Source organism: Tauraco erythrolophus, chromosome 5, assembly GCF_009769465.1.
Source record: "Tauraco erythrolophus isolate bTauEry1 chromosome 5, bTauEry1.pri, whole genome shotgun sequence".
NCBI lineage: Eukaryota > Metazoa > Chordata > Aves > Musophagiformes > Musophagidae > Tauraco > Tauraco erythrolophus.
The window spans coordinates 57947934-57967838 of record NC_141469.1 but is presented as its reverse complement, the minus strand read 5'-3'; the positions used below and the strand labels follow the sequence as shown (position 1 = coordinate 57967838).

At 45.0% G+C, this 19905-nt stretch overlaps 1 protein-coding gene across 7 annotated transcripts in view; it reads right to left on the bottom strand.

Moving 5' to 3' along the window:
* The window catches only part of IRF2 (interferon regulatory factor 2), a 45147-nt gene extending 26459 nt beyond the window's left edge, over positions 1-18688 (bottom strand). The window contains exons 1-3 of one of the 7 annotated variants that reach the window (XM_086611778.1): positions 18468-18688; positions 756-978; positions 137-270 (exon numbers count right to left, since the gene is read on the bottom strand). In XM_086611778.1, the coding sequence (XP_086467904.1) occupies positions 137-142 (6 nt within the window). In that variant the 5' untranslated portion in view covers positions 143-270; positions 756-978; positions 18468-18688. The other 6 variants (XM_086611779.1, XM_086611776.1, XM_086611781.1 and 3 more) reach the window with 6 other exon arrangements.
* Between the last annotated feature and the right edge of the window lie 1217 nt (positions 18689-19905).

Genomic DNA, 19905 nt, shown 5'->3' with positions numbered 1-19905 from the left:
GAAAATTTTAAAAACATTAACCTGTCTCTTAGGTTAATGCTCTCTGAAAGCCCCAACTAGTACTAGAGGCAGATTAAAGCATCACATTAAACTCCAGTTAAGTAGCCTGCAACCCATCATTTCCATGTTCAAGTACTTGCATTTAGGCTGCTTCGTCTCCTCTCCTCCTCTGCACCGGGCTCAGCTCTTTCCTCTCTCTTTTGTTCTTCACATCTGTGTTCTCTGCATCATTCTTAACTTCTCTGCTCCGAAATTCTTGTCACCTTTGATCTTAAAAAAAAAAGTTTAAAAATTAGAGAAAGAAAGAAAATGAGTAGGCCACATATTTGGAAGCATGCAGCAATGACACAAATGTAAATGGGTTTGTTCTTGCTTCCTATGGGAGCACAGGCATCAGACAGACTAACAATTAGGCAGTACCAAGCCCACACCCAGCACAAGAGGAAGAAAAACGTTCAAAGTTTCCTCTCATTGCTCTGAGGACATGTATTTCCTGAAACTAATAAGGAATTAAAACCTGAGCGCAACAATAAGGCTCTTTGATGTGTTCAGAGAATTTACCAGCAGTCGTGCTCACGCTAATCTCTTAGCAAACATATTGGCATTTCATTTACTGCTGCATGGGCTGGTCACTCACGCTTCGGCAGCAGCCTTTTCCAGTGCCTATGAATTTCTAAAATAGCTCAGAAAATGGTTGCAACTCCTCAGCTCCCTCTCAGGTTCACATCAGACAAAAAAACAGCCAATCGCAGAACCTGACGGCAGTCGAGCCCTTGTGCAAAACCCCTCTCCGTGCAAGAGGGAAGCTATTTTCTGGGCAAGGGTGACGCAGATGAAGCTTTTTCAGCCCCTGGGATGGTGGTGAGGAGCCAGTCACGCCACTGCAGTCACCTCTGCTTGGCATCAATGATTACTGTCCAGGTTGCGGCATGTACAGGAGATCTGTGCCATCTTCCCCTGCTACACGTTGGGTCAAAGCTGAAAAATGCAAATGTCAATGTACTAAAAACACAGGCAAATTTTGATTCGTCTGTCAAGGAAGAAACAAGCAGGTGCAACGATCATCTTAGATGCATTTCTTTGTAAGGTATGCGTGTGCTTTGAGACAATTCCTGGAAACGCTGTGCAGCGTCTTCAGCGTTCGATATATGAGTGCTCCCATTTAGCAGTGGGACTCGTCTGTCTTCTGGGTAATGAGCCCCTAGGCCAGACTTCTAGCCCATCTGAATGAACAAATTAGCCAGAAGGCAGAAAAGTCATGCAGAAGGCAGCAGCAACAAAGCCCACTTGGGACAGGCAACACAGAAGAAACAGAAGCTGTCTTTGTGCAGAAGCAACGTGTTTCAGGAGACGAGAAAGCTGCCAACATCACTACTACAAGAAAGCCAGTCTTGCCCAAAACGGCACAGTCAAGCCAGTCATCCCTCCCTTCCCACGTCCCCAGGGGCTTCCCCAGCTGCTCCCCAGCAGATGTTGCGGTGCTCATCTCCTTTTGGGCACCCTGGGACTCCTCTGGGATTAGCACCTGCAGCTGTCAGCACGCATCTTCACATCCATCACCCACACCAAGGCAAATTAATCCAAGGTAATCAGAAAAGAGGTTTGGCTTGTGAGAAGGAAGGAGTGGCTTCCAAGATGTGTTTATCTGAAAGTAAAAGTAAACCCAGCTAAAAATAACCTGCAACGATGTCCAGTTGGAGGGAACAGTGGGCATCTTCTGGGGCAACATCCTTCACAGAGGTGCAAGCACAACGTGCTTCTGCTCATCGAAACACACCCCGTGCTCCTCTAAGAGCATGTGCTGCTGAAAATAAAGCCTGATGTCTTTAGAAGACACCCCGACTGCCTCAGGACGGCACTGACCACAAAGGTGCTAAAATGTAGTGGGTTTTGTGACAGTTGCACATCAACATTATCCTTGTGATGAAAATATCAGATCAACTCTACAGGAAATGAAAGTGCCACATCTCCCCTCCAGAGCTGTCAAACGCATGATTTATTTGTACAGAAAGAAACATCAGCTTCTGCAATGCCTTAACAGTAGCCTCTGTCTGTCCCTAAGCAGAGTTAATGAGTGCACTTGGGAGTCTTATTCAGATGGCTCCAGATGGAAGAACCTGAACTCCATCCATCAGTGAGCAGCTAGACAATCACCTTCTGCCATTAAGAGTCATTCAAGTTTGTAAAGACCTTTGAAATTCTCCACAATAGGCAGCAAAAGCATGTAAAGTTTCAGAGGCTATCACCTACCATCAAGCCAGCTTCACCCTCCATCAGACTACATTATAAAACAAACTTACAAAGCCAGAAACTAAGGTGAGCCATACAAAAACAGCAGGCGTGCCAAGTTCATTCACTCCAGCCTCTGTCCAGTGTTTACCCAGCAGAAAGGAAAAAGCAGGAAGAGTCGATCCTTTTAAGGAGACCGAAACATCAACATTTGTAATCCAAAGCGGGCTGTAAAATAGAAGATAGGTGCACCTATGCACCAATCTTCTATTCCTCGTCAACATTAACGTCGCACTTCCCCTGCACGTTTACACTGAGAAGCAGCTACATGCAGTTGCAGCTATCTGTATTTTTTGTATCAGGACAAGTGAACTTCTACCAGTACTTTCAGAGCTACCAAGGCATCCAGTTACCACCGGCTTCATCAGCACCATGAGCTCCTGAGTCATGGATATCCATCTGCTGGCCTAAGCAAACCTCTCCAGGAGCCTGGTTACTTTTGCCAGTCTGAACCTTCATGCTCAAGTCAACCAGCAGAAAAATGGCTTTATGCCCACCATGGGTCACTTGGCACAATCTTCCTCCACCTTGGAGAGACTATGGATGGAGATGGCCAGGGGAGAGGAATGGAGCCGGTTGGGGCTGCATAGGGAAGGAGCGGCCTCAGCTCCACCAGTGGCAAAGGAGCACCTTGCACTCCATCATTCCATCACCCCCAACCTTCAGTCCCATTCCAATTTAGCTGCATGTTAACGCTACTCTTTGCATAGGCAGCTTAGTGAACAAGACCAGGAAACTTGATGGGCTGACAAGTAACATCTCTTTCTGTAAGGCCTTTTTTTGTCTGTTTGAACCCAGATCATGGCTCATCATGCTCAAAAACACGCTTGACAGCGTAACCGAGAGCAGAAGGCACTCTGGCATGGGAATGGGAAGGAACAGTTGGGGAGGACAGGGAGGAACTCCTTAATCCAAAACTGCTAATGAAGCTCCTGTGCTTTTGGATCACAGCTTCAAACTTGGACAGTACTGACCTCCAGCATCTCTTTGGGGAGAGCACAGGAAAATGTTTAACAGTCCCAGAGACCCACGCTGGAGTCAAACTTTCTGCCATTACATTGAAAATAATTCCTGTTTGTTTTTTCTTCTGGTTTATCACTGTCCCACGGTGGGGGAAGGGAAGAATAATGGCCAAGAAACACAGTCAACTGCTAATGCAGATGAGACCTTAGAAAGCATTTTTCTGCCCAATAAGAGGAGCCCATTTAGACATAGAGGCAGCGCTACCTGCCAGGAATTCATTTTATAAACACTTGCCATTCTTAACAAGACGCCAATCTTCCAGAATCACAATTTCTAACCATACCTCCTACAAATGTATTAAGGCTGGTAGCTCCATGAATACAATTTCACTTTTCTCGCTCCATTTTTATCACCTGCTCTTTCTTAAAGGGGGCCAGAGTCAGTGGCGGTTGCCTTTTTGGTGGTGGGAGCTTAAACATATCAATGGACGTTTAAGACATCAATAAAATTATTCCCAAACAAGCCCTGAGAGCCCAAGACACTAACCCCAACTCAACGGCATTTGCCTGGAAGGGGAGGCCAGTGGGAGCCTGCGAGGAGCCAAACCCCACACAAGAAGTATGGCCAACAGATGCACTGATGCCACAGTTTACGGAGGGATTATTTCAACCTTCTTCTAAGCTTTATCTACTGCACTATTTATTTACTGCTACTAGTCCTGCAGTCAGTTCAGCCTTTTTTTTAACTTTGCAGCTAGATACCACAAAATCATGGTGGAGGCTACCCCCCGACAAGCTATAAACTGTCCTAATCCTGCAGACGTGACTCGGAGGAAGGGTGATGCGGAGGGCGGGCAGCACAGGATCTGCTGAAGCCAGGGCCAGCAGGACCCAGCTAGGAACACGGAGAGCAGGAGGAGGCCAGTCAATAACACCCGCTCCTGCTACCACATGTCCCACTTGAAAATGAGCTTTCTACAAGGAAATCACACCAGCAGCCCAGGATGAAGCACGCAGGTCAGCTTAAGATAGGCATGGCTGAAAGAAGAGTCATAACTGTAAGAGAGGGAAGCATGGATATGGCAACATTTTTAGTAGTTACACAAAAGGCATTGAGCAGGTAGATGTCACCACAGCATCCTTAGGATGCAATAAACCATACTGAATTTCCGCTCTATACTTCTTTGCAAGATGTATTTTTCTAAGACTCTTTATGCAAGACTCTTCTGAAGGAAACTCACAGCACTCATTTATTTTTAAAGAGATATTGGAAAAATATTATTTTCAAGAGCTGTTCATCTTTAAAGAGATGTTTTAATATATTTAAGTGATGGTTGCAATTCATATATACATATAAATATTTTCATTTCATAATGTTTGATAAAGAGCTTGTAGTCCTCTCTACTCTCTGCTAAAACATTCTAGTAAGTCTGACTTTTGGTTTTTATCTGACAGAGATAACACTCCTGCCATACAGAAAGTGTAACCTTCAAGAATGAAGAGCTCTTCATTAGAACTACGGCAGCTGTAGACAGAAAGTGAAAGCAACTGTATGGCAGGCATTAAATCTGAGCAGTACAAGATGTTCTCTACCCTTCAGTTTCACTCCCTCTGACAGCTTCTGGATAACTTTGGCACAAAGGTTATCCCAAAACCACAAGCTACTCTATGCCTATGGATATTTTCTAAAAAAAAAAATATTTCTATGGAAGTAAAAAAAAAATAATAATCCGAAAAAGCAATTCTTCTTTCCACGTCACAAAGTAGCCAGTTAAAAGATTTGCCAGTATATGGAAATACTATTAATGATGTGAGAAGGTAAGGTGAGATAAGACACTTGGAGGTGCATTTGTGAAGTAGATCACAGCCTTTCCCCAGAGCTGTGGAAAAACATCTGTTCCCCAGATGACAGGTACAGAATATTGCATGGTATCTATTTCTCTTTTCTCTGCAAATACAGAACTGACAATATTTTACTTTTTAAAAAGTTATCTTGTGCTTTGCTAGTAAACTTTTAAAGTATTCCCTTTGTTTGTTAATGCTGCTGCAGTTCAGAAAAGCATCAATCACCCTGTGTGACCAAACAGATATGCTGAAATGAGACCATAAGCTAATTTTAGGATTCAGAGAACTGGGTTCTGTATTTGTCCCTGTGCCAAGACTGTTCCAGGATACAAGGAAACACAATCTTATTTTAAGGAACAGTACTTGGAGCAAAATTCTGACCCTTGGTCACAGCTTGGACTCTGCCTTCATATAGGATTTGCCACATAGGACCAGCTTTTTCGACTATTCCACAGCGGATATGGCTTTCAAAGGTCAGTACATGTTTAACCGTACGTACTCAGGGCAAAGCCCTGCTTGGAATTCAAACTCGTCAGAGGGATAGAGACATTTCCTGGGTAAGAAAACTTGTTAGCTTCACCTCCTCAGAAACACTTTAGAAATATGCGATTGACGCTCAAACACATACAACTGAACTGCACTTTGCTCAGCTGCCCCAGTTTTGGACACCTGAAATCCCCCTGCCCACAGCCCAGAGGGGAGACAGATGTCTGCCCAGTGCGCTTCCCATCTGCCACAAGGAGAACGGGAATCTCACCGCTGGTGCTGTGGAAGCAGAATTAATACGCCTTCTTTCTGATAACCCCAAACTACGCAAATATCCGTATCTTTTTTGGAACCAACAGCAAAACACGTAATTAAAGTAGGATTAGTAAACCAGGAAAACTAGGCACTGCCATTCTCAGAGGTACAAGGGTTCAGGATTCAAAATAAAATCCTGAAGCTCTTGGCGTCAAAGACAGACATGAAAACACATAAAACCTTATAGGAGACTTAACCTTATAGGAGACTTTCTGGATTCAGACATAGTTAGCAAAACCTACCCTCTCCAGTCTTTTAATTGCACGTAATGTTGCCTCTTTTGTTCCCTAAGAATACTCTGTCAGTGACACCCTGTTGAACAGGCAGGGATGGGGGAAACATCAGGACTTTGCTGGTGGATTTGCTTATCACTAAGCACCTCTTGCCTTGTGCTCCCTTAAACCATACTGTTATGGAGCTGTAACACTTGATCCACACTGTAGCAATGGCAGTATTTTTCCTGCTCTTTCCTAACACTTTGGTGGCAGCAGCAAAGACGCCATGAGCATGCTATATCCTTCCTGTCCATCACCAAGAAAAATAATTCACGGCGGGCAGGAAAGGTGGTATCTTATTTGCTCAGGTGCCTGCAGGAAGGAGGAAACTCCATCAAGACAGGCCGGAAAGACAAGAATTGGAACAGCAGGCAGGGTGGGAGGGTGAAGGTCCTGGGTGGACCGGTGTAAGGCACGGCCTGGCCATTAGGAAGAACCTGAATAGGCAACCAATGAGCAACACTTCTCCTGCTTCCCTAGGTTCCCAAATCAAGCATGTCAGTGCTACAACAGGACCATGGCTGGTAAGGGAAAAGCTCTGCAGGGTGGTGAAACACGTGGGAACCCAGGCTGCTGCGCAACGGATTCAAGGTAGCGAGAGCTTCCCAACTTCCCAAGCCCCTGCTTGGCGGGGGCCAGACTGTGCCCACTCGGCTGTAGGGAGGTGCAAGGTAGATGGAGGAGGAGGGAAGCATTCAGCACGCCCTTCTCTCCTGCTTCTGTACCCAAGAAAGACACACAAAGGTAGAATGAACAAAAGCCCTTGCTGTCCTCAAGGGACAGAGGGCAAAAAACCACTCCAATCAACCCTGAAAGAAAACAACAACAAACCTCAAACAAAACAAAGGCAGCACAAACCTCAAACGTGTATTGAAATCAGCATTACAGACTGCATGATAAACATGCCCAGGAAAACGTACAATGGGAACTCATACTGTATATAGAGTGTGTTTCATCAGCCCTATAGCATTTCTGTTCCACCCAAAGGGTGTTAACGTGCCCTGGCTGGGATTCAGACATTACACATCAAAACAGACTCTTTCCTTTGGTTTCCATGCAAAGCTTATTCTCCCTCAGCAGCAGAGACGTGAGCTGTTCTTTAGCAGTGATCTCAAGGCACCATTAAAGGTAGCTCTCGGATTTGCAGACTAGAAGCGTATCGAAGAAAAGCCATCTTATTTTAATACAACAGAACCAGGAGGGTGTTTTTTCGCTTCTGGACTCAGCCATAACAAAACAAAACAATGCTTCAACCTCTCAATACCTGCAACAAAATTTCCCTTGCACTGGCTCCTATGTCCAACATTATCATGACACTTGAGCAACATGATGTCTGCGGCTGAGCCCATTCACTTCTCTGGCATCGCAGTGACTTACATCAGCTGGGAACTTGGCTCAGGCTTCTAACAAATAGATTGTTAAAGATCATCTCCGCAGCATCCCTACCACAACAATCCTCTGCACACGCATGAAATGTCTGCAAGTCTGGGGACAACACAAAATGATTGCTATACTTTCAGCTTTAAAGGAATGCTTTTGTTTCCCAGGGTTTCTTTCATTTTTTTCCCAGATCTTTCCTGGAGTGAAGATGGAGATGCCAGATTCTGGTGGCAGCAGGATGACAACACAAGTGATAGTGACCAGCATGTGATTGCAGAAAACTCTTACCCTGCCACCACCGCCAGGACTCTCAAATGCGGCCATAATTTTTACCCGATTTATTTCCTTCTTAAGCTTTGTGTTACCTCTGATGATTGATCAAGATTTGTCTTCAGTATCTGGCATGCCTAACTCTTTTCCCCCAAAAGCTACCTAGAAAAGAGGTGGTGGCTTTTCAGTAGCAGAGCTGTGCTTCATTCAGACAAGTTTGGGAAGAGCTTCTTTACAGCAAGAAAATTGCCAGCATAGTTGTCAGAGAATAATTAATTCCTTGCATTGGGGAGCAGTTATCCTTCAATAAATCAATTTTATTCCAGAATTAAGTGCTCACACACAAATCCACTGCCAAATATCCACATGGTAATAGCTGCTGCTGCTTTGTCAGTTGGTATCCACGGAAGCCAAACCCTGTGCTTTCTTGAAAGCTGCCAGGAAAACTCAGCATTAGACACCTGATTCATAAAGAATGTTCCAGCCTGATGAAAACTAGAAGGCTATTAAGGCTCAAACAGTTATGAAGAATCACTTCTTTTATCAGACTGATGCAACTCAACTGCATTTTTTTAACTCCCTTCATGGCTCTGTTAGACCCATGCACTCTTACGTCCTCTGTGACTAGATTTACAGGAGACATCCCTAAACAAGCATAACATGTTTCCTACATGTGTCCCTCTGAAAGCAGTGGAAAATTGCATGCGCAAGTATCTGGAAGATCAGGGTCTTAAATCATAAAAATACTCTTTAAAGCCTGGGCAGACTCCATCTCTGTGTCCTGTCTAGCATTCTTCTGCCTAAATACAGGGTCAGTGCTTTATAGGGTGCTATACAGAAAAAAAGCAGCCATCGTAAACCAAAATTCCTTAACCTCAATGTTCCCACGCTGGTGGCTTGTGAGGCTCAGGCAGGATGGCAGAGAAGACAATGACATTTCAGAGGCACTCAGAGAGGCAGAAAAATTACTCCAGATAGCTAACACTGAGAAATGCGTTCAAGGAAGAGTTTTCATATTCACCGGCCATGACCTGCACCTGATGTAATCCACCTTGCTCGGACTGGGCTTGTTTCTCACAGCTACCTTTGTTTGTATAACATACTGTTCTGCAACACACAGCAAAAACTATTTGCACGCTACACTAAAGTGTGATTTAATATTTGCTTAAAGCTTTCGTTTTATTGTCTGGGCAAGGGCAGTTTCTGCCACTGGAGTTAATAGCTAACCCACACCTACACTTTTGCTACCCGAACTTCTAATCACTAGCGCAGCACCCAGAACCCAGAGCAAAAGACAAACTACCTCTGCCTAACCTCACAGTCAGCACTAAAACCAGCCTTTTCAAGAAAGCAGTTTCTCTTTTACTTGCAAGAGATGGTATTAAAGAAAAGTATACGCTACTTCAGATTTGTAAAAAACACTCTCCCGCTTACTTAGCCGTGTGCTTTACAGACAGACCACAGCAGGCACAGACTTGGGGGCTGGGATCCTCTGAATCATCCACACTGCGAGCTGGAAACATGTCTGTCACATGCACTTATTTACGGTTACAAAAATAGCACCATGAAAGAAGCAGATGTGTTGAGCACAAAAACTAAATTGAATTAGTTATTACAGAGATATCGCTTGACACCGGACAATTTAACAGAGAAATGTCTTTCTTTCGTGCATGCACTTTAAAGGCTTTCACTTAAAGACAGCTAAGTATTAAATGCTTAATACTGATGCTTGTTGAAACAGCATGATGTAATTCTCCTTTCTATAAAAACGCTACTCTTTCCGCTGCCACAGGACACACATCTTAACTCATTTTCACGTTGAGATATGAATAGTTAATAGGATCGGTTACAAAATGTGCTCTTAATTTAAAGCTTTTGTGTTGACCACACACCAACAACAGTGAGACAACCTCAATTTCTGATCTGCAGCAGCTATTTCTATCTTGGAAGTTTCCTAAAATACTGCTGAGCTAGAGCAAGACCACTGAACTCATCTTCATTTCTCATCTAAGCCAGATAAATATTATTAAACCAAACAAAGCTAGTCTTCATCAGCTTCCCTCATCAATCTCAAATCTCCAGAACAGTTTTGGCATCCAAAGAATTAAGTTCTGATTTGCTCAAATACAATGTTTGCAAACATGTGAGAATAAGACCTCTGGAATCAAGGTCTTTCATTTTACCTGAGTACAGCTTCAGCAGAGCAGCGATTGTCCAAGCTTCTCCTCAACACCCAACCAACATTTTGGTCGATACAGCCCAGGAGCACATGTCTCTACATACGAGAAGGATATTCATCCAAGATTGCACAGCCACCCAATGTTGGGCCATCTTTTGACTAATTCACCAGCTAGTTCTCAAAGTCAAAAAGGACCTTCCAGCTGCTGACTGATCTGTGGAAACCGAGTGAAACCATTCGCAGTCATTTCATGTCATCAGCAAAGCTAACATCAGATAACATCTTTTGGGTACTGTTTATCTGACCCAGATCGACGACCCCAAAGGTGAGGAAAAAAAAAAAAAAAGCCCACCAGTATTTTATACCTAATCCTATCAGCAATTCACATCTCAACAAGAATAAACTTCAAGCGCACCTACCAGCTGAATGACTCTCTTTCATCATACCAGATGGCATCACCTCCACTGTACTTTCTGTATGCATTTGCCATAGCATTGCAAAACACTATTTCCGTGACTGAAGAAGACATCACTTCCTGCACTGCGGGGCCATTGCCCAAACCACTGGGTGGGGGAAGTGGTACCCGGATAAACCAGGGAGAGCAGCTCCTTCTCCCTATCGTATATTCTGCTGAAGGAGTGCTGTCACACAGAAGTCAAATTTACCAGCAGATGAAATAAATAATAAAATTGAAGTAATTTTTCAAGTTCAGCTCTTACGCTTCTTTGCTCTGTGTTTATTCTTTCATTTTTGCCAACTGGGAAATGAAAACCAATGGAGTCGGTTTCACTTTTGTTTATATTTGGTTTCAATTTTATCCTCAAGTTTTGCTTTCATCTTTTTCATGTCACACTGTTGGGATTTGAGATCCTGCAGGAAAGCTTGCAGCAATTTTAAAACATTTGTCTCCTATCTCACCTTTTTTCCTACTGTGGAATTATTTTTATTTTAGATAAACATTGTAAGATGCTGTCAGAATTTTGGAATGCTTTTTGTGGGGGAATTGTTTGATTTTGATTTTACACATTTATACACCAAATTCAATTAAATTCAGTTGTTAAGTATTTTCCACCAGATTCATCTCTCAGTTGCATATAAAGCACATTTACATGATTCAACAGAAGACCTTAAAAGAGTAACCAGTGCACCAAACACACAAGAGCTCCCATCATGCACTAAATGTATGTTTTACATATATACACACATGAAATGCACATAAAGACCTAAACTTACTGCTACTTGAACTTATTAAAGAATTAAGGCATTATCTTGCTTAGATAAAGCTGCAAAAGATTTGCCTGTAATGCTGTCAAGTAACGTCCAATAGCAAAAAGAATATTACAGTACAGACTTTGTCTTCCGTGCACTCATCAAGCCCCTCAAGTCACATATATCCCCCCCTACACATCAAAAAGCAGAACTGAACCACGCTTTCAGACTTTCTTAAAACAAACCATAAGCAGTACTTCCTTCTTTTGTGCTGTATCAATGTTAAGCATGTAAGTCTTTAAACTAAAAAGTACTTCAAATCATTTTACAACAAAAAGGAAATGGCTAGACAACATCCAATGTCCCAGTTCAAACTAAAGGACAAATGTAAATACTTTTGCCACAGCTTAACTCCATTCCTAACACCAGCTACACTGAGAGCTACAAGCCAAACCTGTAAAGGTTAGCTGAGAAAACAATCTGCTCTACTCTTTAAGGGGCAAGAATATGGAAATTATTACTTCCAAGCTCACCTTGAAAGCTAGTGACCAGCACAGCAATAACTGAACGCTAAAATAATTTAAAGTTAGAATTTAGTTCTGTACCGTGGGTGAAACAACATGCCACACGCACACGGATTTGCTCCTGGATGCCTGTGTCCAAGCTGCAACAAGATAAAACGTCTGCTTTGTACTGAAGACTGCAGTACATTTGTTGCAATCTGCCTCCAAGCAAACAAAGGCATCAGAAAATTTCCAACATACACGGAGCCCAGCTTGCAGTACATTACACATTAAGAAACCAAACACCACTTCAGTGCTTATCGCTTCTTTCTTGTCTCATTTGCTTATTCAAAAAACCAGTAATTTCTCATCAACTTCCAAGAAATTGAAAACATATCCGGCACTAACTGGAAGAGCAAGTTTTAAAACTGTTTTACAGTATATCAGTAAGAAATGTGTGCTGTACAACTTATTAATTACACTATATACAAAACACCTAATGGTATATTTTTATATATATATGTAGATACCTATGTGTGCATATATGTATACATGCAGACATTAAATTCTTAACTGTTAAGATGCATTCCCTCCCACTAACTGTTAACTGTTGATTCCAGTTTTTCTTACTGGCTGTTTTAATCTATTTTTATCTTAACACAAGAGTTCACACACAGTCAATACAAGGAAGAACATTCATACAGTTCCAACAAAACTTCTGAAAAAAAAACCAAGCGCAAATCATTTAATTACACTGGATGATATTTTCCGTAATGTTATTCATACATGAGGAATACGCAACTTTATAAATCTGTTCCTCCTCTCACTCCATGTACCAGAATCTTTTTGGCTTGCTTATTTGTTGCTTTGCTTTTGCACTTGTGATCGCAAAGGACAAGCCAGAAATGTTTTATGCTAATCACAGTTTATAGCACCACAAGCTATAATAAAACTTCTGTAAACACTGCCTTATGGTTTATGCCCTCCATATCACAATCACTGCAGGCCTTTGAAGAACCGAGTTTCAAAGGGGCAATCTTAAACGAGTCAGAGAGATAAGTAAGAGTAACATGAAGTAAGATCAGTTTTACTTCTTTACCTACAAATGGACCATGACTTTCAATATTAGATCCACAAAATCTAAGTCAAGGTTCTAATCCTGCAAGCATCACAGGAATTTTGCTGGGGTATCACTCCTATGCAATGTTAAATGCATGCAGCAGGCACTTAACCTGACTGTAACTTATGTCGGGTTAACAAGTCAAGGGGTCACAAGCATGGATTAAATAGGATCATAATAGAAACATTTTTTTGCTGGAAGTTTCCTAAGATCTTACGCCACAAGATTCACGTAACAAAGGGCAATACACCGTCTTGCTCCTCTGTGTTATCTGCAAATGGACCGTAGCTTGTGCCTCTCAGTGGAGGAGGTTTCTATTTGCAGTTTTCAGCAACAGTTCTCGATCAGCATCTGCAGTAATTCTTTGTGGGCAGTCAGTGCCCAGAATTTGATATTGAACTGCTCCGACTGCCAAGTTGCACAGCAAGTTTCTCTCCCACGGACTGCCTATTCACTTGTGAACCCACGTAAACTCCCGACATACACACAGCACTGGCCATGAGCAACACAACTTCGGTATTGCAGAACAAACACCTCGTCTTGTTTTGAAGCTGCCTCCCATTTGTTTCAGTTGGGTCGCGTTTATCTTATCTGTACTGTTACCTATTCACTTTCATCATGACACTAATGATTTTAAAGAACATCCCCCCATCCTCCTCAGTCACTTCTCTGTCCAAGATGCTTACTCTTTCACAAAAGCTGTTTAACACCCTTGATCGTCTTTGATGCCCTTCTCCGTAGCTCATCAACTTTCACTACCTCCTTTTCGAGATGGGACAACGAATATTATTAACACTACTCAGAAGGGAGTGACATGGATTTACAGTGGCATGATGGTGTTTTCTATTTCTTTTTTTACTCCTCCCTGATAATTCCTAACCTGCCCTCTCCTTTCTTAGCCACTTCTGGGCACAGAGCTTATTTTTTTCATAGGATTATCTGTGTTGTATGATCTCTTCCCGAGTAAAAAGTCAGTACACCCTTGTGTACGGAAAGTTAAGATCGCATTTCCTTCCACGTGTATTACACGTACATTGGCCTGTACTGAATTTCATTTGCAGACTTACATGTGGACTTTCAATATGAGATCCTTCTGCAGCCTTTGCAGTTCAGCCTTTGTGATTTTACTGCTTCGAATGAGATAATACAACCAGCAAACTTGTCACATCACCACCTACCCCTTCCTCCATCCGTTGAATGGTTTAGACCCTGGGCAGACTCGGGGTGGTGGGACAAAACGGGCAGCCTCCTTTCATTGAGCAAAGTGACCATGGATATACGACCTGGAGCAATCTGACCCCACTTTGAAACTGGCCCTGCTTTAAGATGGACTGTATCAACCAGACCGGGACAGACAACTCAGCAACACCTTTAGAGAACTCCAGAAGATTCGTGACACACAACTCTTCCTCAACAAAAGTCCGGCCTAGTCTTTATCAATGTATCACCATCAATTTATACCCATGTTCATTAATCCCACTCACTAATCCCTGGCAAACAAGCAAACAAAAGTGACTACCCTGGAATTCTCGGTCTCCCCAGAAACCTTGAAAAAACAACAGTTCACTTGTCGTCTTCTGTTCCTGGAGCACCAAGGTAGGGCTACACAGCAAGTTACACACAAAAGGGTGCATATCAGCAATTTCATATTTTAAGTCCCTTCAAAACTCTTCAAAAATATCACCTCCTGCCATCTACTTCATCCTTCTCCTCAACAGTTCATTCCAATACCTTCTCTTACAGACACCCTCCAACGTGCTCACTGCTTAAAAAAAGAAAAAAGCCTCCTGCAAGGGAATCTCCTTAAACTCTTCCTCAGCGAAGCAAGGTTCAAAGAATTCACTTCACTCTTCTGCTATGACTTTATCTTCCTCGGGCACTCCTTCTACGCATGGATCGCTTATCAGCAGGCTTCCTGCTTTTGATGCATTTCAAAGAGGACTTACTAATTGTTTTCACGCCTTTAGCAACTTGCTCCATGACTCTTTTTGGCCTACCTTACTGTATTTAAGACAGATTTTAGTTCTTTTCCACCTCTCCCATTTGGAGACAAAGCTGTAACTTTTTGAAAGATGTCTTTTTATTTCTACTGAGCATCTTTACTTTGCTTGTCAGCCTGCTCAGCTTTTTTGGTATTTCTGACACATGCCATGAGACAGCTCTGAGCCTCTACTATAGCGTCTTTGAAGAATTACAGACCGCCTGCAAGTATTTTACACTTTTGGTTGCCTCTTACCATTTTATCCATTTTTCTAACTTGCTTTATGAAGCTTTACTACGGAAAATTGATCACCGCCACAACAATCCTTGGCTTTAGTGCTCCTGAAGCAACACTGAGCCTACGTACATTATGATCACTGTCACATCATAGCTGGCTGGCGTTTTTAACGTAAAATTCTCACCTTAGTTCTTGCTGGCCAGGACCTCATCCAGAGTTGTTACTCGCAGAATACCCTTACAAGTTACACCTAGCAAGTACTTTTTTTAGGCATGTAAAAAGCTAGTACCTGGGCAAATTTCGTGTTGGAGCACAACATAATCTACATGGGGGCAACTGAAGCTTCTCATTATCATCATATTTCCCACTTTTGTAGCTTCTTTACTCTCCCGCAATATATGACAGTCATTGTCAACATCTTGGTTGGGTGGACAGTCATATAGCCCTAATCCCTACTCTTCCTATACAGGCCTACAACATCAATTCATGAGATCCTGTGTTACTTCCCAAAACAGTTACTTCCTCTTTTACTGAAAATATCCCATTTCATGCACGTGCAAGCCACTCTGTCCTCTCCATGCCATCTGTAGTCTGTCTCTACAATAATCCAAGCTTCCACAAAGTTTCTGATTCTCCAAGTATTGTATCATGGAGATGTTTTAATACCAGTTTTAATGCCATGGGGATGACACTCCTATTCAAGAGAGGATGTGTCATGGAAAACTTTACATTCTTCACCTGGCAGCTTTTCCCCACCATTTGTTTTTTAAACTTATATTAATATATACATAGTATATATAAACAAATACATGTTTTAACTCAAAGTATACATAACCTGGCTGCAAAATTATTTACATAAAGCCCATTCTTCTAATGTAGATTCCTTCTGCTCCAAAAATGTTTCCATTCCCTCTTGAATCGTAGCTTTTTTTTTTTTTTTTGCATCATTTTCTCAAATGTGCATTAAGACTCTCCCTCTCTCTAAGTCCACCTGGTCCCACATATCAAAGACTTCCAAGCACTTGGAAGTGATTGAGGTCTTTAACCTCGTTTCCTAACAGCCTATATGTTACTTTTCGTACCTCTTAGCTACCCCATCCCATGTAACGCGGCCTGTGATGAACAGCTCTTCTCGAGACTGACTTGACATCTGAAATCTGTCACTTTTGTAGTCAGGAAGTAACTGGGTGGCACCACAAAGATATGCCTCAGATATAACGGCTGACCACTCTAACTGCCTCTGCCGACCAGCTGGCACCCCCAGCCTCAGAGGGACAACAGCAGGGTCAGCAGACTGACACCTTGCCGTGCCTGTATCTAGCTGAAGAACTGCATCATGGCACATGACAACTATAAAACGATACCATGCCAAAGGAATCAGTGCTCTCAGACTTTCCACCACCGTTTTCCAGTGAAAAGGAATCACTGCACCCAAGGGGCACATGAAGTAATTCCCCTGTGAGACATTACCAATGGGGGCAAAGAAGGACACTGATGTCTCCAAAGGGGCTGGTGGCATGGAAAGATTGCAATTCAGATGGAAACTATTTGCCTCACAGATCAATTCTGCTACTTTTATGTCACCATTTCCGTATTAGGATGAATTTAAATATTGCTGCTCCACTTGACTGTCTTTTTATGGTTCTAACGCAGGCATTCTGCAAAGGTTGTTATATGCAAACCCATTAAGACTTAAATAAAATAACTGTAAACTGAAACATGCTGTATTTCATCTCCAGAAACTGAGGTTGCAGTTTACAACTGCTCCTACATTCAAGGGTCTGCTGTCTGCAAGATCTTAGCATGGTAAGTTGAGCTATAAATTATAACCGTACACTAATCAGGAGCAAAGTTCTGCATTCTGAAATTCCTTTATCTGAGCTGTGGGTCTAAATAAATAAGCCTCACTCTACAGTTTAAGTGCTCATGCTAATCAAAATGGGAATTAAAGACCTTAGTATCTCTGGGAACCTGGGCTGAGGGATCCAATTCTTCAAGCACTTGCTACTTTGACCTCAGACATTGCGAGACGCTTGGAATTTGACCCTCTGTGCTACACACAAACAAAACCCCTGTTCACAAATTTCCTCTGGCAGAAGACGTCCAGGGCTCGGCCCTCCGCTTGCTGGCGTGGAGCAGGACAGCGCTCTGCAAACTGCCACGCAACAAGCTGCGACGCGGCAGCGCTGCCTGTACCCACAAAAATACAAAAAAAAAACAAAACTAAAAAAAAAAACCAGAACGGAGAGCGCAGTTCAAGGCTGTTATGTGTCGAAATGACGCACTCGCTAAGGCTGGATACATTGAGATCATACAGCAGGAGAGAAAAAACAAACGAACAAACAAAAAAAAATAGAAATGCTTGCTTTCTAGAGGTGTGTTTACCTTTAGATATAGAGGCTGAAAAAAGGCCTTACTGCACAGGAGCGAGGAAACACCACCGCCCATCAGCAGCCTGCCCTGTGCGGCGCTTCACAGGACTTCCTCCTTCCGCCGCTCCCACAGAACCCACCCGCGGCGGCCTAACCGCCCCTCGGGCCCCGCTCCATCTTGTCGCGCCAACCCCTCGTCCCTCCGCAGGGTGGGTGCCGTCCTCTTCACTTCAGAGGACGGCAGGACTTCCTTCCCCGCCCCCCCCCACCCCGGCTCCCCACCTCAGGCGCCTCAGCCGCTATCGGGGGCCCTTAAGCCGCTGAGGACGGGGAGAGGCGCGAAGGCGCCGCCCCGCCGCTTGTGTAACGGACCGTCCGCGCCGGGCGGGGGAGGGGCGGGCGCGGAGGGGGGGTGGGGCCTCAGGCCCCGCCCCCCCTCCGCGCCCGCCCCTCCCCCGCCCCGCGCGGACTCGGGCACCCGCGGGGGCAGCGCCCCCCCCCCCGCCCCTCACAGCGCGACCCCCGCCCGCAGCCCCTCCGCCCGCCCGCGCCGCTCCACCGCCCCTTCCCCACCGCCCGCCCCCCCCCCCCCGGCCACCCCCTTCCTTACCGGGGCTACCGGCAGCCTCCAAGCCCGCAACAAGTGCGGGGGCCCCGCGGGCCCGGCCCGCGCCGCGCCCTCCCGGCCCTCCGGATCCAACGCCCCCGCCTTTGTCTGCGCGCCGGAGCTCCCCACCCGGGTACACCCCACATACCCCCCCCCCCCGCTCCTTTCCGCCTAAACCCCATCTCCGCCGCAACCCGCTGCTTTCTCCCCGCTCCTTCCACCCCCGCCATGCCGCTTCCCAAATGCAACGGCGGAACCGGGCTCGGCCCCGGCCGCTGCAGCCCGACCTTTTGTTTTTTTAAAAGCGGATGCGCATCTCCCCGGGAGCCCCGCCGTCCCGCACGTGAAAACAGCAGCAATACGGGAAAAAAAAAAAATATATATATATATATAAATTATTTAAAAAAAAATAAAAATAGGAAAAAAATAAAAATTACCTTGCCGGCCCGCTTTCGCCGCCCTTATATAATTCCTCAAGGTTACCGCCGTTGCCAGGGGACGCGAAATGGAAATGAAAACAGGCGCTGAATAATCGCGGGAGCAAAACTAAAAGTTAACTGCCTCCGCCCGGGCGGAGAAAGGTCCAGATCGAAAGCAAAACAAGAAAAGGAAGCGGCGAGGCCGCCGGCGCTTGGAAATCCCCCCGCCTCTCCGCCGGGCCGGGCCGGCCGCGCAGGCGGCGGGGGCAGGGCTGCGGCGGCGGGCGCGGAAGCGCGCGGCGCCCGTCATCGCCACGGCACGGCACGGCGCGGCACGGCGCGGCGCGCGCGGCGCTTCCCACCCCCCACAACCCCGGTTATCCTGGTCACCCCCTTCCTCCCCGAACCCCCCGCGCCCTGTTCGTCCCGGGGAAACGGTCGATCGTTTCGGCGGTGGGTGATTTCGGTGCTAAAGGCTCTTTCTTCTCGGGTGCTGCTACAGGACCGTCAGCTCCTGCGGCGTCTTTAAATATTTTTAGTTCGAGGTCAGACTTGCATGTGGAAACCTTACATTTTATTCACGGCTTGACTGGTGGCTAAAATAACTCCCACGCCCAGCCCTAAATGGGGCGGGGGGGGGGGGGGGGGGGCGGTGAGCCCCACGCAGGGCTGGCCCCAGAGCTGTAGCCGCCGGCCCCGGCACGGCTCGGACCCGCGACGAGTGAGGGGGCTGTACCCTGGGATGCACAAGCCCCGCAGCCCAGCTGCTCCAGCACTGGCGGCATCGCTCCCTGCGTCGCTTCCCCCTCTGCCGAGGTGGGAGTCCCGGGCTGGGTCCGGTACATGCACATGCTGGGGCTGTCATGTGTCGAAAACAGATTCGGCTACGAGGTTCCAAAAAAAATATTTATTTGAACTGCTCTTACAGATCGAATGTGCCACTATTGCAGGTTTTACGGATACAACGGAGGAACGCGCTATCGCAATTTAGAAACAAGAATACGCTATTACGATACACTGTTACAACACACCAGCGATTCACTGAATACACTATTACAACACACAAAATCGCTAGATACTACACGTGTGTTAGTTAATCACCCATGGTTACAAACTTAAAGCATGCTACATAGTCACTTACCCCTCCAGGTAAGCGCTCTCAATCCCAGGGAAGTTACCTTGGCCGGTGTCCTGATCAAGGGGGAAGGGTCTCCTGACAGGCCAGTTGTAGAGCTGGAGAAACGACTCCCAGTTCCCAACTCTGAGTGGATTATTGCATTCTCTTTGGCAGTGTGGTAGAGTTTCCCCTTGTCTTTCTTTGTTCAGCCATGGGTGAGGTTAGATTTTGTATGCTCTACTTTTTACTTCTTTTTGCTGATCAGCGATTGTCTGAGTGCACAACGTTGTGGGCTGAAACTGAAACTGAAACCCTCCAGCTTCTCTTTATCTTACTTCA